Source organism: Anser brachyrhynchus, assembly GCF_964034855.1.
Source record: "Anser brachyrhynchus genome assembly, chromosome: 4".
Taxonomy (NCBI): domain Eukaryota; kingdom Metazoa; phylum Chordata; class Aves; order Anseriformes; family Anatidae; genus Anser; species Anser brachyrhynchus.
Window position 1 is genome coordinate 61,753,865 of NC_137698.1, and position 26,137 is coordinate 61,780,001.

Genomic DNA, 26,137 nt, shown 5'->3' on the forward strand with positions numbered 1-26,137 from the left:
AAAGAATTCTGTGAGTTAATCAGTCTAATATGTAAACCATAAAAAATGGTGAAGAATGTTCCTATAGAACAAATAACATATGTTGCTACCTGCAGTAAGGTAAATGCCTTATTTTTCAATGTGCACATATTATTTCTTTAGATACAGTATGTAACACCTTTTCTTTAAGCTACAATACTAGAATTACACAGCTACACTTATAACTTCTTGAAACAATTTTTCTTATCTAAAATTTTAATTTATCTTGCTGGCTATATTTGCTTTGTATGCATACTGAGTGTGACTGAAACCTGACACACTACAGAGTATGAACTGGCTGATGGAAGCAGTTTTCCAAGAATTTTTGAACATACAGAGCTTTGCCTATGGGAAATCTATGCTGATACAGACCTATGGTGCATTTGCCAACCCGTCAAAACAGGCCCAGCAATAAGCATGTTTAAAATAGAAGCGACATCACATAATGCAGTATTTCATGGTTATCGCTGAAAATAAATAAATAAATAAAACATTCTATTATGTAGACATAAAAGATTGAAACTATTTATTCTAAAAAAAAAGTACAGCAGGAAGAGGCAGTATTATTCAAACATACATCTTATGGCTATCTAATAAGCTTGATATTTTCCTCTTCCATGGACAGGTATCAACTTACTATGATCTATACATATAAGGACAATACCGTTCTATTTCACAGAATGAATCATAATTGTAGAAATTACTGCTCTATTTGAAAATATTCAGACATCAATTTAGAATTTAAGGGTAAAAAGCTTTTTTTAGTCTAGATGGAGGTATATTACTTTTTTTTTTTTTAGTCCTATTAACACTATTCTGTTTCACTTTTCCTCTGCTAAAGAGACATATGAATCTGTATATGCGAATAACTAATAAGCTCACATATGCACTTTGAGTAAACCTTTACAAGAAACTATTCTTATAACAATTATTTCTTTTTGTAAAGTTCTCTAGAGGTCACAGTATAGCTGGACAGAAGAAAGAATTTTTGCTGCCATTATGAGGTTTTGTTCAGATGGAGATATTCATATATTTAATACTCAAAATCTCTTAAGTCTATATATGCTTTGTTCTTGACTGGCTTATAAAGAAGCCAAGAAAGAAAGAAAGAAAGCCTCTAAAAAAACACTTCCTAACACACAGAAAATCTCACTTCATCAGCGCAGCTTAAGACAGGGGTCATATTTTAAAAAGGCCTTAGCTAGGAAAATATTGTCACCTTGCTACAGTTTTCAGGTATATTTTAAACACCGCAGAGAATCCCATGGTACCAGACTGTTAACTTTTTCCATAAACAGGATGTTCTTTCACACGTTTTCCTCACCTTGGCTGAGCCTTTTGGATGTATGAAACACATTTTGCATCAGATCAAGAGTACTGATGGGCTATGAGGGGACAAGGTCACTTTTTTCCAGTAGACTCGAGTAAATGTAGAAAGCAAACATCTGAATAAGTAAAAACCTGCTTAAATTAAAGGTCAACACCAAGTTACACTGGAGCCAAGTATTTTCTATTCTTATGCTTCATTTTTAGCTGAGTTTCCTCAGGAAAGAAAGATTACACATGTTTTTTTTCTAGATAGTTTTCTACTCAGCTCAGGTCACAGAGAGGTAAAAGCTCCAGATAATAGATTTCTAGACCTTTCCTTAAATTAGCAATGGGAGGGAGCTGAGAAGCCAAACTAATCCAGCCATGAAGGGAGTGGCAACTATCCGTCCAATTCCCATTACACACACTATTCTGCAGCAAAAGATTGCCCAACCACCAGGAATAGCCTGGCTGGACGTTTGTCAGGTGTGCGGCTTTGAAAATCAGCCAAAGGACCTCTTGCAGAAGGAAATGTGTAGGGCATACACAAAGGACTGGAAATGGGTGGCTAAAAAGGGACAGGAATGGATTAGGCCATATTACAGAGGAGGACTTGAATTGCTGGAGAGAGAGAGACACTGGGGAATCATGCCTGTGTGTGTATGGGAAAGACAGATACTGCAGTGGCAATGGTCTTGCATCAGTCTGCCACAAGCCTCATGTATGAATATTATTAGTCCACGATGTACAGGCTTATGAGCTAGTGCTGGAGGACTCCTGTTCACTTTCACTTATGTTTAAACATAAAATGCTCTTATTTAGACACGATATGGCATGTAACTTGAGAAAGACAAAGTCTATTGTTAAGACAAGAAGTATTTTCCAGTTTACTCTTTTAACCTAAAAAATATATTCATTCTATAAATGGAGGTAAACTTGCAGGATATATGTATGCCATTTGATATGAGAAGATGGAATAGCAGATTTCATTTATAGCTGCCCGATTTGTCTACAAATCATATGGGTCCAAAACCTGAAGAAGTCCTACTCCAATACATTTCTGAAAGCTAATTTTCTAGCAGTTGTAATAAAGGGAACTATCAATTCACTGGTGGATATATAAAATGAACTCTATGTCAACTTTACCTAAGATTTCCTTTTAGTGAAAAAGCTACAGTCTAACAGATAGACTGTGTAGTACTAGGATAAATTTACAAGCTCTTCTGGTTAAAGAATTTGTTATAGTAGGATCATCTAACTGTCTTTTATTAACTCATGCCAAAGTGTACACACTGGAAGACATGATATTTTAGAAAATGAGATTAGCATAAGAAAGGGAAAATAAGATTATCTAAATACAGAAGAAAAATCTTTTATACCCTGCTTTGTCTGTAAAGAAAGTAAATCAAATTCACATTTTCAAGCTCTGTTATCCTCTAATCTTCTGCTTTATCTTCCTAGAATCAACTGAATTTCACAGAGTGAAAATTTGCATCAACCATTCCAGAAGAAAATCTAATTAGATATATTCCAGGGTCACAAAGCACAGATAAAATAATATCTAAAGGAAATTTGCATTCTACTGATAAAGCCCATAGTAATTAAAAACTCTCCTTTATATTAATTTCTCATATTAAATGAAACATTTTTAATTGTGGAATAGAATGGGTTGTAGTTATCTATTACTGAAAAAATCTGCTATTAAGTGCTCACAAATGACATGGCATGAAGTACCATTATATTAGAGAAGAACAAAAAGCTAATATCAGTATTTTTCCATGAAACTTGTATTAAATTTTGTGCATAGCATTGCCTTTCAAAGTCATCCCAGAAGTCATTCTTTTTTATAAATGATCATCCGTGTATCATAAACAGTGCCTTGGTGGTTTCTTTTTCAAAAGCCACAGTCAATTTTAGTAGAATATTTAATAAGATAAGATAATGGAGGAAGACAGTTAAGTACATGCTTCATCAAAGCGTGCACTGCCTCATGTATAAGAAGTACTCTGCCCATCACAACTCAAATGCTAATTAATGCTCTTAGTATTAAGTCTCCTGCTCCTTTTAGTGTTTCACTTCAAAGAAGTCCTGCATCAATACATAAGTGTTTCAGTGTCTTTTAACACTGCCAAACTAGTTGAAACCTTTGAAACCTTTTTTGAAGACCATTCCCTAATCTCTCCTATTTAAGAAATTTACTGTGAATATTTCTTTTTCTAAATCTTTCCCCCCGGCTCATCCCTGCAGACACCATAATGTACAACCACCTACTATTTTAAGAAACAAAGGTACTTCTGCAGTTGTGATTTCCAGCCTAATCAAATCAAATCAAAGTAGGTCCCCAGTGAGTAGACGGATTCTTCCCACCGTGTCCCCAGACAGCCTTGTGACACGTATATCCCTTGACACTTTCCAGGAGGATGCTGTTCTCTGATATAAGCCTGCAGCACACCATTAGTGATTACTACTTCCACACTTAGAGACAGACAACATGTTTATTTATACTGTCACTTTCAAAACAGCTTATTTTACCACTGTAAGTAGTCATTTCTATGAAAGACTTCTGCTCCCGGAAAGTGGCTGTAGAGAACACATAGTTCTCTACAAAATTCTTTCTTTCTTTTATTATGCATGTGGGGTACAACATACTAAGCCTGCTCAGTAGAGAAAGATACACAATTTATACTGCATAGAGATATGCTACACCCATGCAAACATCTTCCTTAAGAAAACGTTAATTTGAATATGGAGCATCAAATTAACCACATTTTATTATCAAACAATCAGGACGTAACATCTTGTTTTACGTAAATTTGGTCAAGTTAGTCACTTTAGCATTTAATTGATCTAAACTCTTCATTCCAGCATCTACTCATTTACAAAAAGCATGTAAGAAGATTGTCAAGAAACCCCAAAAGAATTTTCTACTACAGAGAAGAAAGCGTAAGCTGTGCAATGAGTCTGATGTATTGCACAGATGCTGATTATACATGGTAATAAAATTGACAGCTCTTCTTTGCATTTTCCCCATCTGCTTTTAAAGTAAATGGCAAAAACAGCTGTCAGAAAACAGAAAATAGATTTCAGCGATGGGATTCAGTGCAGCTTCTGAATCTGAAGAACTGCAATATGCAGCCAACACATCTCTCATCATATTTAACATCTGCCAGGTTTTTGGTTGTTGTTATTTTTGCTTGTTTGTTTTTTAAAAAAAGGAAGGAGTAATGGTCTCCCTTTGCTAAAGAAATCCTTCAGGCTATCAAACTAAGTACCTTTTTTTTTTTTTCTTCTTTTTTTTTTTTTTCCCAACAACTGCACCTCCAGAGTCCTTTTATCCAGTAAATGTCTCTTCTAACTTCAGCAGCAAAAGAATTCTGTTGAAATCTGTGATATCATCCATGTCTAACAAAACAGAAGATGTATTTTGAATGACTATATTACTTGGACTTTAAAATTACAGTCTCTAATTCTGTGTATTAATAAATCTGGTTGACAGTTTCCTAAATATTTGCATATAAAGAATCACTGTCAATGTTGCCCTAAAGCTTGCCAAAATGCGAACATCCAGTCTAATTGTTCTATTAAATATTTCCTCAGGGGACTGACTGCAAATGACAGACATCTCCATAGTCTGCATTACATCAAAAAAAGTAACAAGGATTGCTGTACTAAAGCCATTAAAGAATTCATCACATTTAAAAGCAAGTCCCAAACCTGCATTTGCTAAATTTTTCATCACAGACAAGGCCATCTCATGCTCTGAACCCTACAGCACCATTGACGACGGTAGGCTTTACATTCCTTAATTGTTACAGATTTAGGTTGTAGGCAAAATGCACCACTTCTTAAAGAATTATTTGCTCAGTACTTTAGTATCTGTCAGAGTGTGCCTCCTGTGCAATTAGCCTGAGTCACCTAGAGTCAAGTTAAAGCCTCTCTAATTAGCCTATTTTTGATGAGAGCTGTTACATTACAAAAACTACTTGAGCTCTTCAGAATAACTGTGTTAAGTTCACAAAAATAAATGTAATCCTGCTACATTCTTGGTTCATCATGAGTGATGACTCATCAACCTGCTTGGGAATCCCATTACTCTGTGTGGCTGACAGTGTGGTGGGAGTCCTCACTACCTGATAACACTACAGGAGCATGCACCATAAATTTACCACAAAAAATCTACATATTTTCACTGAGAATACTTCCGACAGGTGTTTGCCACTTATGGGACCACGTATTTACTAACGTTTAAATAATGAAGGCAGCATTTTTTTGAAGGTAAAACACAACAGCATAAGAAGTTGGTTGGACTTGATGATCTTGAAGGTCTTTTCCAACCAAAATGGTTCTATGATTCTAAGTTGGTATGTTCAGTTTCTTTTACAGTAACTTCAATCACATTATTGCTGAGGAAGAACCATATGTAAAAATAAAATCTAAGAGTAACGACGCCTCTGGAGTGTAGCACAGCTGTCAGAGAGCTATGAGGGTTTTTCTGGAAGAGCTGGATGGGCCTTCTCCAGCTTCTCTTCATGCTGTATAAAATATTCATTTATAGCATGCCTGACTTATTTTCTTTCTCTTGGCAGAGTACGTAGAGGTCCCTCAATGTACCTCAGTACCACCAGAAACATGCACAAACGTCCCAGAATTGGAACAATGGGGTGTTCATTCTGGCCAGTATCGACTTCCAAAGTTTCTGGAAATGAGCACTGGGGTTGTTCCTCCATTTTGAAAAAAAAAAAAAGCAAGTTGGCTAAGGCCACAAGACATCTTCTATTTCCACCTTCAAGGAAGAATACCCTGCCACTGCACCAGTTCCACCACAGGGTGCCATACAAATTCAAGAGTGAATCATAATCTCTTCTGCTTAGTGTGCTGTGTGATATTTTACATAAAGTTTCACACATAAAGACCTCCTCCATATTCTTTGGAATAAGTTTCCTGTGCAGTTGCTGTGTTCTGTGTCTCTGCATCTTCCTGACTGTTGAAATTACTTTTGTCCTGTAAATTTAATTAGTTTTTAAGGTAAGACACAAGAGTATGAAGAAAGCCAAAGATCTGAACAATGGTAGCATAGAACGCATGCTAATAAAGAACAAATTAAATATTCTACCTACAGAAAACACCGTGTCTGAAAACTGAAATAAGAAATAAAAAAGAAACAAAACCATAAAGCCACATGATTTACCAGTAATTTTCCGATTAGGGAGATATTTGAGTAAGAGCATGACAAATCATTTCTCTCGTGTGTTAAGTGGACATGTTTAGCTGTCAAAAAAAACCTAATCTATTAGCTTCAAAACTTCAATCTATTTCTGTCAAATGGAATATATTTTAAGTTTTCCCTGAGAAATATTAAGGTATGAATCCCAAACAGTTAACAGTAATTCAGTTAAATCTGTGTTGCAAAATTAAATGCATTGGGGTAATGAAGTCAAGTACATCAGTAGATTCCTTTACATAATTTTAATTTTTCACATTTATTCAAGACATTGCCTTGAAGAGAATGCATTTTCCATTACTCTCATGCAATTGTTGTGTCTTCATATGTATGTATGTCATAAAAGATGTTAAGATTTTAGCAAATTTCTTCATCTTTGATAAAGCAAACGTTATTTGTTTTTATATATTGCAATGGGCATAAACAGTAGTTTTGCTAACTAAAAAGACCAATGTTTTGATTTAAACTAGAAAGCAGAAACAAATACAGCCATACAGTTTCTAGTTTTGGCATTCAAATGTTAGAAAGCTCCACTGAAAAGAGCAAGCAACTTTATCTTGAAGGCCACAGTAATTAAAAAGTCAGTGACTTTTCACTGCACTGAGTTAACAGAGGTGAACTGTTAAAATTCCTGATTAAAATTCCGTATGTTTTTTTCATTTCATACATTATATGGTTTAGGGTCTTTTTTGTCCCCTCCGAAGACTCACATTAATTATACAACTGTTGCTTAGTTAACAGTGGCAACCCCCTACTCACCCTCCCTTTCATCAAACCTTTCTCTTTGCTATATCACCATTGTAAGGATTCCTATCCTTCTAATAATAATAAAAAAACAAACAAAACAATTTACTCCTTCCTTTGATTAATTAAATGTTTTTCATGTTAACAAAAATGAAGAAAAAAATCAACTTAATTCTATGCCTGATTGCTTAAATAGTCATTTATACAAAGCTGTGGTCATCAAAGCAGGTCATTCCTCTCCCCCACTAAATCAACACCCTCAGCAGCACTTATTGCAAATGTATTTATTTTCTTTTATTCATAACACTACTGTAAAGAAAGAGGTTTTATAACCACTTTGACTGCTATTTCAAGCCACAGAAGAGAAAAGAAAATCAGAAGAATGTAAGAAGAGCATTTTCATGAGGTAGGCTAGCTCATTAATGGCTTTTTGGCCTCTCCTTTTGAAATAAGAGCCTGTCACTCACTCACACCGTTCTAAGAAAAGGTACCAGTACATTTAATAAAATTGCTGCTGGGTCACCATTTGTAAGGTTTCTGATAGTCTGTTTGAACATATGCCAAAAAGTCTCAATTTGAAGGAAACCAGAATTATTTCTGCAGACCTTTCAAAGAACTTGCATGCGGAAGGTGAATTCTAAAATGAAACCAAGTGAATAGAGATTAATGGTGCTGAAAAACTAAAATGTGTAAGGAATGCCTGCATAGAGGCTGATAAATGCTATCACTGTTAGAAAGGCTATACTTTCTAAAACCAATTAAAGTAATAGTTTTGAACCTTAAGAATGACCCGTAATGTCTTTAATATAAGAGCTATATGACAAAGGAGGAAAGTGCTAGGTATATTAGACCACTTGAGTTGGTTGAACTCAACAGACCAAACATGACAATGAAAGAGCTTCCCACACAAATTTCTGTAAGAGGTATAAACAGCAAATCTAAACTGAGTCATATTATGACTTATTATATTAGAGAGGGATTCTTTATCAGGGGCTGTGCTGATAGGACAAGGAGTAATGGCTTTAAACTAAAAGAGAGTAGATTTAGATTAGACATCAAGAAGGAATTCTTTCCTATGAGGGTGGTGAGGCACTGGCACAGGTTGCCCAAAAAAGCTCTGGATGCCCCATCCCTGGCAGTGTTCAAGGCCGGGTGGGATGGGGCTTTGAGCAACCTGGTCTAGTGGGAGGTGTCCCTGCCCATGGCAGGGGGTGGTGGAACTAGGTGATCTTTAAGGTCCCTTCCAACCCAAAGCAATCTATGATTCTTTGATGTTTCTAATGGATAAATACTATCTCATGATTTGAGATTGTCCATGAGACAAGGCTTAAGCAAGGAATACTAAATAGCAAAATCTTGAAGACTACTAATACATAATATATTTTAAGTGAATAGCTACTATATCGTGCTTTGCTTAAGTGAAAAAAGGCTTAAGTATGATGTATTATAAACCAAGTGTTTGAAAACTATTAATATGTAACATCTATTGTCAATGTATTTGGACTCACAATGTTTACAGTTACAGGCATTAAAATAATAGAACTATGGGAAGCATTCCCAAAATGTTTCCTGCAGGTCACTCATGATCTGAAACCTTTAAAGATGGCCTAGAGAGGTTACATTTTATTTCTGCGCTTCCTCTAGAATTAGTGGATACACTAAAACTAAGGGAGTCTTGGTGCTCAAGTGATCTTTTACTACATGGAATATGAAATACTTTACTCTCAAATAATATAGCATTGATTGGACCCACCATGAAAAGAAAAGTTTAGGTATTCTTATTTTTAGCTGTGTGCGAGTTTATTTAGATAATAAAGAGAAGAATTAATTTTGCAGAATAGGTATAACTGGTACAAATACAATTGTACTAAGCCAATAAAGATTAAGAATTACATTTACTGAGATACTGAATTCTTAATTTTCCTCTGAGCTTTATCACATCAAAAGGGAGAACGAGAGAACCACCAAAGGCTTTATTCTCCTTCCATTTTCACTGACAGCTACTTGGAGATAAGCAGTCCTGCTACTGAAGGCATCTTCCCAAGAGGTACCAGGCAGACAATGCATTGGCTGATAACTGACTGCACACAATGGGAATTGCTACTGACTTTTGTAACTGTTGAGAAGCCAGACAGAGTGGTACAACAAAACCCTCTCACCAGCACCGTGATACTCGCTAGGAAACCCACCTGCACCAGGCTAAAACATTTTTTCTGCAGCTGGCTCTGGCTCCTCCTGCTGCCACCATCACAGAACACCTGCTCCCTCCTAAACCACTTCAGCTCCTCTTCCTCAGTGGCTGCAGCTATTACACCAAACTCAGACAGGGAGGCTGCAGAGCCGTGCAAGCACATATTCTGCCAACTCTGCTACAGTGGTACAGAGGCAGTAGCCATCAGCAGAGAAGACAGCTCCTACCGTCTTAAAATGTCATCCCCAAAAGGTTGTCCAGCAGAACTACCAAGATAATGCAAAGTCTTAGTATTATGCTCTAAACAGAAAGCGTTTTTCCTTCCTTTTCCTTGGAGTTAACACAGAACTTTGACATACAAACTTTTACTCAATTCAAACTGCAAATGTTCAATACTTTCGTAATTCAATATTTCATTTAAAGGATTTTTTGCACATAAATTAACTTCTTATATAAATAATCAACTCCCAGAAAGGAAAAAAAAAAAAAAAAAAGGAAATTTGTTGAAATGGAACATACACATTAAAACCTGAAGTTTATTTATGTAAACCAGGAGGACAGAGAACAACAACATTATTAATACCACTTAGAATTTATGCAGCATTGTCTCACATGGACTGACAATGTGACAATGTAACAAATACAAAGTGTTTTGGTGCAGACACACATTTTATGTAAAGGAAGCTTGTGCTGGGCAAAGAGCAAGAAATCAAAGCTTCATAAGGTACTGAGGTCAAGCTTCCCACTGAGAGAACAGATGGAAGAAATGGATGGAGAACACCACAAAACATCAAAAAACATGAGTATTTGTTGAGGGCAAACTTCATAAGAACAACAAGAAAAAAATAACTGGATTATGGACTTTTAGAAACTATATAAAGATTATATTCTTACTAACCTTCTGCACATGTAAGAACAAAGAAAGAAAAAGCAGAAATGGATGGAAAAATGGTATCTGTCAAAAAACAGGGGTCAATTTTTTAGCAACTGTATACATTAGGGCTGACAATAAAGTTTAACCTTAGTCTAATAGGAAAAGTGTATTCACATGAGATACAATTAGGTAAAGACAAAATATAGGAAAGATGCAGACCACAGAGGTGTTTGTGGTCCATTGTGTTGGCTGAAGCATGACATGACAGCTTGGTAGTATTCAGCACTGGATTCTGCAAATACACCCCATAAACAGGTGATAACTATTACAACTGTAGGGCACAGAAAGTTGTCCAGACTAAGGGAACTTACAAGTACTATGGATTTTTCAAATGTTACTGTCAATAAAGTACATTTATAAAATCAGAAGAGAATACTCAGTTAAAAATGCAGAAGACGACTGTGGAAAAAAATACTGAAAAGGTTGGAGAACATCTGGCCCATGTTAAATGGTAGTATAATGTCAATTTTCTTACGTTGTGCACAGGAATCTAATGATGGTGGTATTATAAAATCAATGAATAAATAATAATTTGGCTGTTAATTCTGTACATCCTTCAGAAAACTCAACAGGGAACCAGCTCACTTCTCTTTCCCTCCCTCCCAGAGAACTGGGGAGCTCCTGCCAAAGCACATGCTCAAAATTGTGATTACGATAATAAAGGCATGTGTGTGGGAACTGTGTAATGGTGGTGGAAATACAGTGCTCACTTCAGGTCTCTCATGCTCCATGTTCAGCAGCTCCTTGGCATTCTTTAAAGCTACTGTGACAGCATGATCTCATCTCTTCAAGTGCTTCTTTTCAATTACCATTTTGGCACAAATACAACAATTTCATATAAAAATAAGTGGAAAAAAAACATTACTGTATGTGATACAATCATTATTTCTAATTCAATTATAAAGGGTTGTTATAAACAATAGTTGCAAAGCACTTCTCTAAAAAAAAAAAAAAGAAAAAAGTTGTAAACACTTTATTGTAGGATAGCTTTAAGATAGGATCATCTGAACCTTTCTGTATGTTGAAGTTAGATAAAAGAATAGGAGACCGAAGTCTTTCACAGAGCAGCTTTAAAAAGTAACACGCAATTGGATTCAGCGTTCAGAAACATAAGGTGATATGTGGATGGAATAATGAAATTACATCTGTAAAATTATTGCTCCTGACAAAAACATCTAAGAAAAAAAAAAAAGACCTAGGACTTTTCATGGTCATTTCAATGGAAAGTGTGCTGCAATGGATATTGGCAGTTAAGGAAAGAAAGTATTACAGTGCAGAAAGGAAACTAAAATGCCACCATATAACGTGATGTTTCACTGTCATCTGGAATATTTTATTCAACTTTGGTCAATGTAGGTCAAAAAATTAATAAAACCAAGAGTTAGGAGAGAAAGGAGGAGATTAATTAAGAAATCAAAGGTTTTGGCATCCAAAAAGATTGAATGGACTTGAAACATCTAGTTTAGAGAAGAGATGAATGAGAGTGACATGGAAAATAGAAGGTGGCAGGACAAATTATGAACCTTAATGCATATTCCTTCATAAAGACAAAGAAAATTAATGACATTTTAAAAGACTATATTTAAAGCTCGAAGCTTTGGATCCCCGCCTCTCCTCCTCCAATTTATTAGCTTAAAATAACTTGAGAATTAAGAACACAGTAGATTCTAAAGAAGATTGGATGTTTCAAAGAATAAACTTTTTTTTTCTTTTTTTTTTTTTTTGAAAGTTTCATGATTTTCCTCTCATTAAAGCAGTAGAGTGTAAAGCTTTCGCCATACAACCTTTACAACATGCTTATTTGCTGAAATCTCAACTCATCTTCAACCCATTGACATGGAAGCAGCAAAGATCAAGTGATTCTCATCAAATACTCACAAAATCCCTTACTCTAATTCTTCCACTGAGTTTGTCCCTTTTTTAATGTCCCTTATTTGTCTTCTTCTTTTCCTGTACATTTCTCTCTTTACCTTCCACTTAACTGGAAATTTTTGTTCTCACTGTGTGGTAAGTGCAGCCTACCACTGACTCAAATCATATTTCAATCCTCCTGTTTACTCAGAAACTAAATCAATCATAGAAGTCCAGTTCTCCCATCACACTGGTATTCACTGGTACATACCTGTTTCATTTAAAATAAATACTAAAATTTGCCTTTCTAATGCCCTACCTTGCCTTGTACCAGATTTTGAATATGTATGTTTATTTGTGTATTATTTATGAACGGCATTGACCGTGCAAAACACTGCAACCTGCTTTTTAATGTAAACAATACTTATGAAATAGATACACAACAGAGATATCAGATAGTGATATGCTGTAAACTATGATCTATACATATAGCACTGCACGCATATTATACATATTTATATGAACACCTATGCATACATATTTAGCAATATTAATGGATTATGGATCTCATCATGTGAAAAGGCCTCACTCTGGGATGTGAACAATGTGCAGTCTAGCAGGAAATATCCAGCCTCAGTTTGCAACCTATTAAATGCTTAACCAAATGCTGGACATGTTAAATGCTTAAAACACATCAGCATTTCTTACCTAGAACAACAGGTGAGCAGAAGACAGGATGATACACATCTCCATTCTGTAAATTCCCATTTGCTTTTGCCTCATGGTCATTTCTTTTGACAGTGAATTCAGGGTCAACTAGTAACTCCTATATCCTATAATTTCTTTGGGACTGATGACCCTTAAAATAAAGATTTAGGAACACACTTGCAATCTCTAGTTGTGCCCTTGTAAACTCACCTTTTGCTTTTGCTCCTCCCCTGCAACAACACAGCAGCAGCCTTCCTATGTGCCCACACAACCTCTCAGCCACACTGCTATGACTCCGCTTGGCAGTAAAGATGCAGTTGCACATTTTGTAGATGTTGCTGTTGTTTATGCCATGTCATGCAACCTTATCAGCATGCACGCTCTTCCATCCACGGCTATATGGTATTAACACAATGACTATACCACAGATTGCAATCAACCACCACACTTTTGCCTTCTCAAATTACCCTTCTGAGGAGGCTGCATTAGCAGAATACTTAGTATGAGCAATGTAGGTCTCTTTGTTGCAAGATATGCTCCTCTGACACTAAGACTTGAATAAGGTGATGGAAAGTGAGCAACACTGAAAGCAACAGAGTTTATAGCCTGCATTGAAAAGCCACTTACTTGCAGAAAAGTAAGGACTCATGAATTCTTTTTAAACCAACTCAGAATGCAGTTTTAACTGTGAGTTGTGAGTAATACATATAAAACTAACTCGTAAGAGAACATATATGTCTTAAATATTTTCATATATCTATATATTCCTTTTATTTCTGAATTTGAATGTGCACTCAAAAATTCTTACCCTGTATAATGCATATTATACAAATAACAACAATGAATACATAGGACAAAACTGTTCTCTGCAAGTTCATTGAAAGAAAAAAAAAAATCAGATTACGCACATTTCAGTAATAGTTTCTGGAAGATTTGTTGGGATTTCAGTAAGGCCTTTTCCACGACAATCCACTATGTTGTTACTACAGGTGCATGCAGTGGGACAATGCAAGACACTGCAGGATGGAGCCATAAAAGACTGGTGACCTGCAAAAGAAAAGAGTTTTTTCTAAAACTGTATAAACCTGTCAAGCAGTAGTCCAGTTTACCTCAAAAGTAAAACATCACACTTTACACCTCCCTGAAAAATGGATGCAGAACTTAAAAGAATAAACATTGTTTCCCATCCATGATTTCAAATTGCATTAATTTAAATACCTAATTAATACCAACATGTTGACACAATAATGAAATTAAAGAAAAATGCTCAACTGCTATGCTGGTTCTTTCATCATTTCTCAGTTACTTCATATACTTGTATTCAAAATCACTTTTTTAAAAGAAGGCTAAGTGTAGTCCATTTTTTAGGTATGTTTTATTTATTCTGTGGTTTTAAAAAACAATTATTGTTTTACTTAGTTTTCAGAATTTTGTGTATTAAAAATGAATGTCAACAGAAATGAATGAACTTTGCCATGAACACTGAAGCTCTTCTCTTAGTTCTGCTCTGCAAATACTCATTAATGAGTATTATTCTTCAGTGTATGCACCAGTTACAGACAATTTTGGAATTATGACCTTTCCATCCAATCACAGAGATAAATAATAGGTTTGACTACATAGCTTATACTCTCACTCTGTATTAGCTCAGCAGACTTTCTCCCCCAGTTTAACAGTCTTTCTAACTAGTCAGGTAGCCATGAATTTACATAACTTTGTGTCATCCCCTAAGAGTTTTATGTTAAATTCGGTGTTTATAATTACATGTAACCTTAATACTCACATATTTAGATATGTTTTAGAAAATAAGTAAGAATATCTTATTACATTTTCCTGCAAATAGGTTGCATATTTTATAATATATTAATTAATTAATATATATTTTTATAATATATTAAGTCATTGTTATAATGATTTAATGATACAGATTACTGTTTTGTAATGATATGGAACACATGAAGGCATGAATCTCCCCCCTTCCCCCTTTTTTCCCCTTTTCTTTCCTATTAAGGTAAAAAAGCTAGAGTCTGTTTTGAAACTCCTAGGGAAAACCAAACCAAAACAAAAACTTCTGGGCTATGAAATCTGTCTTGCTGTATTTTATGTCATATATTAAGATAGAAAGGGTACAGTGATAATGTATGACAGATCACTTTAACGTTGCAGCCAGTGCTGTTCCTATTTACAACTTCAAATAACTGTCCAAGTTTTAAAATTACTCTGCTGAAAAGTTTAGTCTTTTGAGATAGTAGTTTGCAATATAATAATTTGTTTTAATGTTAAAGTATCTGTTATGAAAGTGCAAACAGCTGCCAAAACTAAAAAACAGAAAATATTTCACCTATTTTACTTAAAAAAAAAATACAGTGACCCAGAGATAAAACATGATTATTCCCCATCTTCAAAATCAGCGTTAGTGTCCAAATTATAAAACTATGCGGTTTACAAACAGGATACGTGAAGTGATTTTGTTAGGAGCTCTTTTAAGTATACATAAAAGGCTGAAGTATGATAAGAGTGTGGTTATCATTTGCCATGCTAGGATGTCACGGTGCCTTACGCTGTGATATTAGAAGCTGTTCAGTATGGATAGAAACCGTGCATAAAGCTGTTTAAAAACAAACAAACAAAACCACAAACAGATCTGTGTAAATTTTGGCATATTTGGCAATAGCAACCTGGGGGTCTGCAGAAGATCAACTAGTAGAAACAGTCCTGCTGAATGACTGAACAGACAGCTATATTCCAGTTGTTTTTCAGTGTTTTGAGGAACCTTGAAACAGCAGGTAAAGTTTACAGAAAATTTTCAATCAAGTTTAAAAATATCTAAATAAGAAAGATAAACTTGCCTTCTTCCTCATCTAGGAGACATGAATAAAGGAAAAAAAATAAATAGAGAAAATGTGATTAGTATTGAATCGTTTGTCATTTTGTCATTTCACATCAGAAAACAACCTGATGCACTAAAGAATCATAGAATGAATAATAGAACTGCTTGGGTTGGAAGGGATCTTAAAGATCATCTAGTTCCAATCCCCTGCCATGGGTTGCCACCCACAAGATCATAAAAGCATACCAGTAACATTCAGAAGTTTATTTGGGGTTTCAGAAAACTATTTAAACAGAAATAGAAAAATAACAAAAAGAAAAAACAACCTGCAGTTTTTGTTTTTTAAATCCTTATTACTAAAGGCCTTTTCCTTAATACTAAAAGGCCTTATATTCTCTCAGTCAGTGTATCTTTTATTTCATTTTCCGTTTCTCTCCCCCCTCCTTATGACGGCTATATGTTCGATGCAGCATTCACACAAATTTTGTAAGGACAGAAGCACCGCAACAGAAGATACAAATACTGATAAAAATGATTAGCTTCTTTAAATTAGAAAAAAAAAATACGCAAAAGCTAGCAAGACGTAGCACGAACAGTCACTGCTGAGCTGTTGCTGGGCTGTGTGAGTGTTGCCCTTACCGCTGCAGACGAACTCCCGCTTCTGGACCTCCGCCACGTTGTGCCCCCGCAGGTGGGCCGGGCCCATGCACTGGGTGTAGAGGCCGACACGCGGCCGCTGCCGCAGCCAGTCGGACAGCCAGGCCAGGTGGCAGTCGCAATAGAGGTTGTTGGAGTGAAGGCGACTGCGTGAGAAAAAGCGTGTCCGTATGGTTAAATTGGGGAGAAGAAACAGAAGAGCAACTCATCCTTCCTGTTCCCCCCTGCAGCACCAAACTGTGCTGCTTTACTAATAAAAATCATGAATGAGCGACCAATGTTTTACGTCTTTCATTAAAAGTCTGGGATTTAAAGGCTAATAAACAAAGCTTATACAAGCAGCAAAATGACCTTTTAATTGTGGTCTAAATCACCGAAAAAAAAAAAAAAAAGAAAAAAAAAGAAAAAAAAAGATGAAGATTTCTTAAGAAACTAAACTACCTATAGTTTCTTTCCTCTTGTCTGAAAGAAAAAAGCAAACACACAAGAGCTTGAAAGCTGCCTTGGAGGTCTTTAGTCCAGATATGAACAAATGATGAATAAGACAGAAATGTCCGAAGTAACATATCACTGTAGTGTCCTATAGTGATAATATACTGTCAAAAAAGAAGAGTTAATAAAAGATTTGGTTTCCAATTAGATATATCTAAGTCTGGCCATTATCAGTCTCTATAGAAACAGCCTGCAAAATCCCTCTAACAGGTCATATTCATTTTCTGCAGAATAAGACAGAGTAATAACTCAATATAAAACACCTTCTTTCACATCCCTTTTCTGATTTCCTCTCTTTTTGTTTAATCGCAGAATGGGGGATTAGCTGCTTTTGGCTCCTAGGGAAATACAGCCTAAGCAATGCCTGAAATTTAAAGACCAAATGGCAGCAAGCAATGGAATTAAGGAAGTCGCCTCTTGGTTGGCAGAGACCGACACAAGACCACGGCTCCTTGCCAAGTGGCAGAAAGCACTTTGCCATTAATAAAACATCAGACAAATGTATTCACTAAATTAGGTAAATTACGTTCCTCTAGCTCTAACTTTTCCCTGGCTCTTGCATTTTTCTCAACTACAGAAAAGGACATCCACAGTTATAAATCAAATCCTTACTCAGAACCATCCATAACAGAATAATATCATTTTGGTCCTTTTTAGATGATGTGCTCAATCCTAACTAAATCACTGGAAAGAAAGTGCAAGAAAATGAGAATTTAAACAAGAAGTCTAATTAGTCCATAAAAAGTCCTTAAAGCAACATGAATTGTGTTACAAACCAACAAAACCAAAAGACTTTAACTCAGTGTGTTTTTTGTTGTTGTTGTTTTTGTTTTTGTTTTCGTCCCACAAATGACTAGAAATTAAAGGCAATGCCTTTTTGCCTTTTCCTGCACTGATTTTCAGTACAATCTGTGGCCAGCTGTAGGCAAGAACACCATTGCAAATCTGAACTAATGCTGCTGAAATCAATACGGTTATAAAAGCATATTCGGACTGCAAATGGGAGATTACAGCTATAATCTAGGACTCTGTGTGCCTGGTTTTTTTTGCTTCTAAAATAAATTTTCAAAAGATAAAATAACCCACAAAAAAGTGTAAATGGTAACAAAACTAGCTAATTTGATTCACTGTAATCTGGAGTTCAGAATATAAACTGGATTTCAAAGTTTGAAAGAGGAACAGATGGATATTCAAGTTTTCAAGTCTCAGACACAAAAGAATTGAATGAAATTCTATTCTCAAAATATAACTAAGGCCACCAAAAGCCCATGCTGAGCACAATTCAAGAGCTCTTGGAATAATCCAAACAAGAATAGTTACAAGTCTGTTATGAAGTCAAAAGAACTACTCACCTGACTGCATTTTTTTCAGTTACAGATGTTATGTTAACTTAAGTCAATAGCACTACTGATTTAAAACATTTGTGCAATAAAACATGCATAAAAGAAAATGGACAGGCTCTTCGCAAAATTAATTCTTGAACAGCAAAAGCTACTCTTGAGCTGTGATAGGAACATCCCATTCATTTCTGATTCCCACTTCAGTGGAAAGTCTGTTTGATAGTGTGTCAGAACTAAACCTTGACAGTCTGTTTTTGTTGATTAACACAGTGTACATTTATTCTTAGTTCAGTATAAACAGAATAAATAACACCAAATTGTATCGCTTGCATGTACACTTTTTTCACTGTTTTGTTTTAGAAGACTGAAGTATCCTGCGAAAGTGATAACCTCTAAAAATGGGGGGTCTTATTGTAAATGCTGACACAACTTTAATTATAATAGCACTACCGGATGATCCTATAATTTTATGTTACAAAGAATGTTGGAGAGCCAGTTTAGCTTAATTAGGTCTGCTAGCAGTACAGTAATAAAAGCATAAAGATTTCCCATTTATCACATCTGACAGCCAATCAAAGATTCTTCCATGTTCCTAAATGAAATGTGACCCATTCAATAGCTCAAAGTAAAACAAATTCTTGACTTTCAAAAACCATCAATTTCTTACTCTATGCAGCTGTAAAATATAAAAGAGAATCTCCCCTGCCCCCACCTTTTTTTTTTGTAAGAACATGAAGCTTTTCAGTGAACAAATGCAGCACTATGGAAAACCCAGTTGGGAAAAGGCCATGAAAACATTCCCATCACCCCATATCCTAAAGAAATGCAGTGAAAAGGATATAAATGCTTCTCTATCTCCTGAGTTCCAGGTATTAGCTTTAGGGTCACTTGTTAGTTTTACCTTTTAGGATTTTTTGGCATACACACACAAAGTTCACACTCACCAACCTCAATATTTTTTTTGACTGAGAGTATGCCTTCTCTTCCTGAATATGTATTTATAGGCCACTGACAAAACTTGATAGAGGAAAAAATGGTATACTGAACACACTGGGTTGATAATGATGGCAGCCAGCTTCCACAGGACTACTTACAAAGTTCTGAGTTTGGGCATATGATTGAAACTTGCAACTGACAGCCGGGTGATGTTGTTATTGTTGAGAGTGCTGTGAAGTCAAGAAGAAGCATGTTAACATGTTACACTTATTTATGTCACACTGACTACGCTTTTTTACAAGGCATAGTTAATGAAGAACAAGGTGTACTGCTTTTAGACATGGCTACTGGGGAAATAAGCCCATGCTTCGAGGTCCGCTTTGGCTCCCTTTTCAATCCCTGTTAAAACACTGTGATTTGACTGTTCCATTAATAACCCTAAGTAAACAGAGACCCCAGTAACCTATGATCAACTCAAGAGGACAGAAACAGAGCTTCTGCCACTGTTGAGAGCGTCTATTGCATTAAAGCTAAGACTGCCATCCTGACATAAAGAAGAGTTCCAGAGTATTTTTGGAGAAAAGTCCTTGTTTTTAGGACTCTGGTCTCCCTTTCTAGCTTCTGAGAGTTCAAGATCTGCCTATTTTTTTTTTTTATTTATTTCAAGAATCTTCTGAAAAGTTCAACTCTGAACTGCAGTCAATTTTTATATGGAACAGTGTTGCTGCAGATGATCCAGAGCTGCATGAACAATAGGTGACCTTCTGCTACACAATGGAAGGAGGCAGGAACGTTAGTTCTCTAGAAGATAATTTACATTTTAGACAAGGTGCCCAGAACTTGAGACAAAAACTAGGAATAAATCTTAGCCAATTGTTGGCTAGCACAGAACTGTCACACACAGTAAGTGTAGTTTGTAAAGATAAGGGAACTCCATGAACGATCCTGCAGTTAACTATTGTCTTTAGGCTGCAAATAAAATGCAAACAAGCTTACTCCAGAACAAGGAAACAAGTGACAGAATTTACAGTTTCAGCTTAGAGATTACTCACTTGAATACAATGGAGAATGTGCTGTACAGTTGTAAACACAATTATGAGAATAATAAATAATAATTTGCAGTACCCAAATCTTTTAATTTTTTTCCTTTTTGAAACAAGAATTATAAAAAACAAACAAACAAAATAAGGAGTGTAATTTGTGCATGTTCGGAGTAAATTTTAAGTACCCTGTGATCCCGAAACACAGAAAGGTAAATTCACAGCACACTGAACAGCATCAAGCTATATGCATCCATATTAACCAAGCAATTAATTACTGGTGCAATGTGCTGCATTTTACCTTTGTGTGCTTACTCATTCAACAACCTAAATGTTTTCTTCACTATGCATACGGCATCTCCCCTATGTGCCCTCAGGACTACATAAACAAAGAGGAGATTAATCAATGAAAATAAATAAATAAGTAAGTAAGTAAGTAAATAAAAAGTGGGGAGGATTTTTTTTTTTTCAAAATTGAATTAAAAAAAAAAAAGGCCAAGTGGGAAGTGGGTATATCTGCAAAAGGTGTCTTAGTGAACAAATGACAGCCAGTAGACTTTTCCAGGATTTTCTTAGTGTCCACATGCTAAATGACAGCTCCAATACATCTTCCTGTATGACTTCTTAAAAGGTTTTCAAATCATCTTTTTTCAATGAAGGGAATGGAAACAACTACATATTTCCATAGCTGTTAACTGGTTAAAGAATGTACGTCTACAAAGGGTTTTATTTTAAATTTCAGATGTTTCGTGTTTGACTTGCTGTTGTGTATACAAGGGCTATTAATTTATCTTTTTGCAAGGCACAGAAAGACATCAGAGTTGATGTAAGGGATACATAAGAAATTAAACCATTTTTATAACTACTGTAATCCAAAATGCTTGATTTCATTGCAAATCGAAAATCAATTAAAAAAAAAAAATTGCTCCATACTTTTATCTAAAACTGTTACACACTATTGCAAAAAGTGTGATGACAGAAAGACATTTCTTGAATTTCTTAGATACTTTATAATTTTAATATGGCAGCACAATATATTTTCTCATAGTCAATGTTTCCCCGGTATGGCTGATTTTCTCTTAGATAAAGAAAGAGCAAAAACGAAAAAAAATTTCACAGAAATCTGCTAGCAAATTAACAAGTGAGCAGGTTTATATCTAAACTTGCTTCCGTCTTTCCAGATTTCATGTTGATTTTGTATCTTTAACATTAATAGCCTCCAAGATTCTGCAGTTGTCTAACCAATTTATAAGACCTGTTACTTTGGCAAAAAATTCAAATTGTGACTAAAGAGTGTTTCAGGCCAAGTAACTTTAAAAATTATTTAAAAGTTTCAGCATATACTTATAATTTGAAGTAATATACAAATTCTGTGCTTAGAATAATTAACTCCAAATGGAAACAAAATACCTGGTCTTATATACTATTCACTGTATATATATTATAGTGTGATTTACATATCTTTAATGCTTTATTGGAAAAGAAGTCACATTAGATGCATACTTTTCAGTAAATGTTCAAAATATCTCTTTTTTAAATTTATTTTCTAAACTGTCATTGCTTATCACACAACATAAGTCAGGATAGTGAACATGTAGTTGTATATTTGAATAATACTAATAGTTAAGGTGTATTCACAAAATTCTAACTACCTACTTTGTAAGCAGATGATTATTTTAATAGAGTTCTGTTCCCTTTTGCATTCATTGAAAACAAAGTGGATTTCCTACCATTAACTTCTACTGGCAAGGATGACCTTTTTAGACTACTAAAAATCATGAGCTTTAAAAACTACAAATATTCAATTATATACACACACGCACATAAACATTTAACACTTCCAGATGTAAAGGCTCATATTAAAACACATGATAACCAGATTAAGTCACCATTGGAAAAAATATGAGATACAGAAATAAAAATCTCACAGAACATCAGATTTACTGATAGAAAATTAACAATTTATCAAGTTCACAATTAGACTTAGTATTGAACCTACAGTACATTATTTTATACCTTAAAGTTACAATAGGTTTATTTTCTGTTGTTATACTGTAAAAAAAAAATAAAATAAAATCAGCCGTCAGAACCATTCACTCATAAGTAAGATCAACTATTGCATATTAAAATAAAACTTTACTGCAGTAGCTTACACATTCTTAGTTTCTTGGACATATAGAGGCTATCTGTCAGTAAAGGTTTTTTACTTCAGAATCTCAGAAGAAAAAAAAGAAGCTTCCTCCCACCTCAAGGTGAGATGTACCAACCGTGATTCAAACTAACATGAAGTAACTCACTGATTCACAAAGTCTTTCAGTTCCCTTAATAAAAAAAAGCACAGAAAAAAATGTGACATTTTGACTGTCTGAGAAAATATTTCAGGAATGTGTGCTGTGTCTCAAATTCTTTGGGAACGGAGACACTTTGCTCATTACAGTCACTGTTTTCAGGTCAGGGGTCACTGATGATAATTTTGTTACCTTTAACCTCACTGAGGGCAACTTTAAGACAGTAAGAAAAAAGTATGCAAAAGAGTATTTTGTTGTTATTACCTACAAACCTTCAATGACATAAAAAGATATTTTCTGTATATGTTTTATACACATACCCAGAAAAATTAAAATAAAAATATCCATTTAACATGGACAGGCTAAACATCTCACCACATAACAACAGTGTTTTGCTAGGAAAGTGCCTCTTTGAAAACATCTAGATTGTCAGATACATTTAGTATATTGTTCCTTAAGTAGAGAGGCTGAAAGATCAAACTGATGTCAGACTGTACAACAAAGGCAATCCTGAAAATGTTCAGCACTTCTACAGTGATGTATCATTTACAAAAATAATTGGATTCATTAATGCTTCCCTCCCCATTTTAATAGAAAATATATTCTTTTCTTACAGTATCTACCATCTACCTTTTTTTTTTTTTTTTTCTTTAAATTGGGTGGTATGGTTGTCTTGCAGAGTAAAGGAGCATCTCAGTCTCCCCAGATAATTTTACCATTTTATAGCACATCGCAGTGGATTATTTTAAGACATCTTTTCACTAGACCATTCTGACACCAGGCTGCAGCTCACAGATAAGCTTTTGCATTAGTACTCCCCAGATATCAAGCTCTTGCTAAAAGTCAGAGATACAAGAAATACTTACAGCACTTCCAGGTCGCGTAGAGCCCTAAATGCCCCATCTTCAATACAGCTGATCTGGTTGTAATCCAGTTGCCTGTTAAACAGATTAGGAAGGTATTTGTAAAAGAGATGAGCGCTGGCAGTGCAGTGTGTGAAGCAAGCCTCCTGAAGGGTCTGCATGGCCAGGCCACATTAGCTGAAATGCTCTCGCAAATACACTCGTATGCTTAAGACTGTCATACACCATGCTGGCCTGGATGCTGCCACAGAAATCTCTTTTTGTTCTGAACTGTCTGCGCAAAACAGCAGCTCCAGGAGAGCTCCAGTAAATAATAACTGCACCTTATATTAAATGCCAAAGGAATGCAATTTCATTACATCAAGAAAAGCTATCCATTAAAAGCTCTCAGCGTCATCTTGCTGAAACAATTTCATTAAGGTAAAGGACGGTAAATCACTTAATGTCACACGCATCCCCTCGGTGACCTAACAGAATCCATTTATCAGAGCAGCCCAGCTGCATGTTAATTCCCTGCGCCCTGGCAGGAGCGAGCGAGGGACCACTTTCAGGGGTGCATCTGCCCCAGATGGGAGGTGCGGGGCTGAGGATGGGGGTTTAAGATAATTGCCTTCTAGAATATTTCCCAATGTAGAAATATTAGTGTTCAAGGTATTTACATACCCAGTTAACTATATCCTTTAACTCTGCCCCAAATGAAACTAGCATTTCTGCTGGAAGCTTCAGTGTGTGATTTCCTGCATAGTTTGTTCTCTCCGCAATTGTATGCAGATAGGATGTTGCCACAGAGCACTTGAATTCTGGACGTAAAACTCAGCAATCCATCCCATACATTATTAATCTTTAAGTATTAAGTTATGAAAAATTTACATTCATTTCTCTGAAGAATACTATTACTTTTTCAATTCATAACATTGATACAGCACATATTGCTCAATTTTAAAAAGTCTGCTGAAATTAACCACCATGCAAATACAAAATCCCGATTTCCCTGGTTATAAGCTTCTTCTATAAATATTGTCTATAAATATAATTCATATAAATATGCATTTTGAGGCACAACTTGCAAGAAAATACAATCTCACTTTAAACAACCAGATCTTCAAGCCCAACACTTGTCAGTATCAGATAAGATGTATGAGTAAATGTGTGTGAACAATGCTAAGAAAATGAACAAAATACAAATGAACTCTGCCCTCTCTGTCTGCAATTATATATTAGCTACCAGGGCTAATGAGGCTTTTACTAAAGCATTTTCTGTGATTCTTCTGAATCTCTGATAACCTTTTACTTTATTAATAAATCATCACACCCACTGTTGAGTGTGAAGTACCAACTTTTATAAAGTTCTTCTAGTTTCATCCATATTTTTCATCTGAATTACTACTATGTAGGAATAAAATATTATCATAACTATAGCGGTATCTGTGTTTCTTTGTACTGAAAGCTATACTGAAATGCAAACTATAATTTCCTGAATATGATCTTTAATCATTTTGGCGCAATGTTACAGCACCAGTGCTGCAGTGTTGGAATATTTAAGCTTACTTGCTCAGGCTCTTTTCATTTTTACTAATTAATTTCATTTAACAATTAAGTTAATAGCCTTTTTATTTTAAAGAGGTAAAATATATACACAGTACAGTTCTTTAACCTCTTGAACAATTTATCAAAGCTATTTAAATTAGTACAATGGCATGAAATGTTACCCTTGACACAATACAAAAGAGAAATTGTTTCCAGACAAATTGGAAAAATCTTTTAATGCCATCGAATTTGCCTAATGCAGTCTGCAGGTTAATCTGTAAAAGGGTGAGCTGTATGTTTGCCCATATCTTATTATCCTTAGCTGTCAATGTATAAATCAGTGCTGACACAGCTTCTTCTAAATCATCCATATTATACACAAAGGAAAATCTTTTAACAGTAGAGTAAGCACTTGAGCAAATCTTGTCCTACACAGACTGAAAGGCAGATTTCTTCCACTAGACTGGCAGCAGTTGTGGTGCACCTGGAAACTTTTGGACATCTTCCTTTAGTGAATCACCATTACCACTATCTTAGTGAATGGTGAGTTGTTTTCATTTAAATTTTCTTACCAGAAAGATTACTTTGTTTGCACTGAATTGGTTTAGGTTTGGGGGGAAGGGAGTTTTATGGATGGGGGAGGACAAATATTTCCTGTGTTTCCTAATTATCATGGAAAAATACTATTTTTTTTCATGTTTTAGATGATCTTCCACCAGTTATGACCATGATATGTATTAAAAAAAAAATACTATGAACAGTTGTCATAACATTTTTTTAAGCTATGAAAGGTAGCTTTGACTTTGAAGACTGTGTGCCTGGCTTGAATGGTATGTTAATAAATGGTAAATGGTATTTGTTAAGGTAAAGATATTCACTGCATATATAATGCAAACAAAAAGTTAGATAATATTTCATAATCAGTGTATCATTAACGTATAATTTCTCTCTAATGGACATACTGAAGCAGTCTGAATTTTTGGGGTAAGGCTGTCTCCTGAGAGCAAAATGTGTGAGCGTTGTGGCTTCAGACATAAGCAAGAGAGCAAAAAAGTACATATGTCTCCAATTTTAAGCTGTTTTATCATTTATTTTTAGCATGGTGACTTTCAAAACCATATATTAAAATAATGCTACGCGCTATGAAAAAGCTTTTCTCACCACTAAGTTATTGACTATACAAATAATA

General features: G+C 35.1%; 1 protein-coding gene across 11 annotated transcripts in view; it reads right to left on the reverse strand.

The window, feature by feature from the left end:
- SLIT2 (slit guidance ligand 2) overlaps nucleotides 1–26,137 on the reverse strand; it is a 262,113-nt gene that overhangs the window by 75,607 nt on the left and 160,369 nt on the right. For all 11 annotated transcript variants that reach the window (XM_080589489.1, XM_080589493.1, XM_080589491.1 and 8 more), the window contains exons 6-9: nucleotides 23,425–23,496; nucleotides 19,389–19,460; nucleotides 16,445–16,608; nucleotides 13,884–14,022 (exon numbers count right to left, since the gene is read on the reverse strand). In XM_080589489.1, the coding sequence (XP_080445615.1) occupies nucleotides 13,884–14,022; nucleotides 16,445–16,608; nucleotides 19,389–19,460; nucleotides 23,425–23,496 (447 nt within the window). The remainder of the gene's footprint in view (nucleotides 1–13,883; nucleotides 14,023–16,444; nucleotides 16,609–19,388; nucleotides 19,461–23,424; nucleotides 23,497–26,137) is intronic.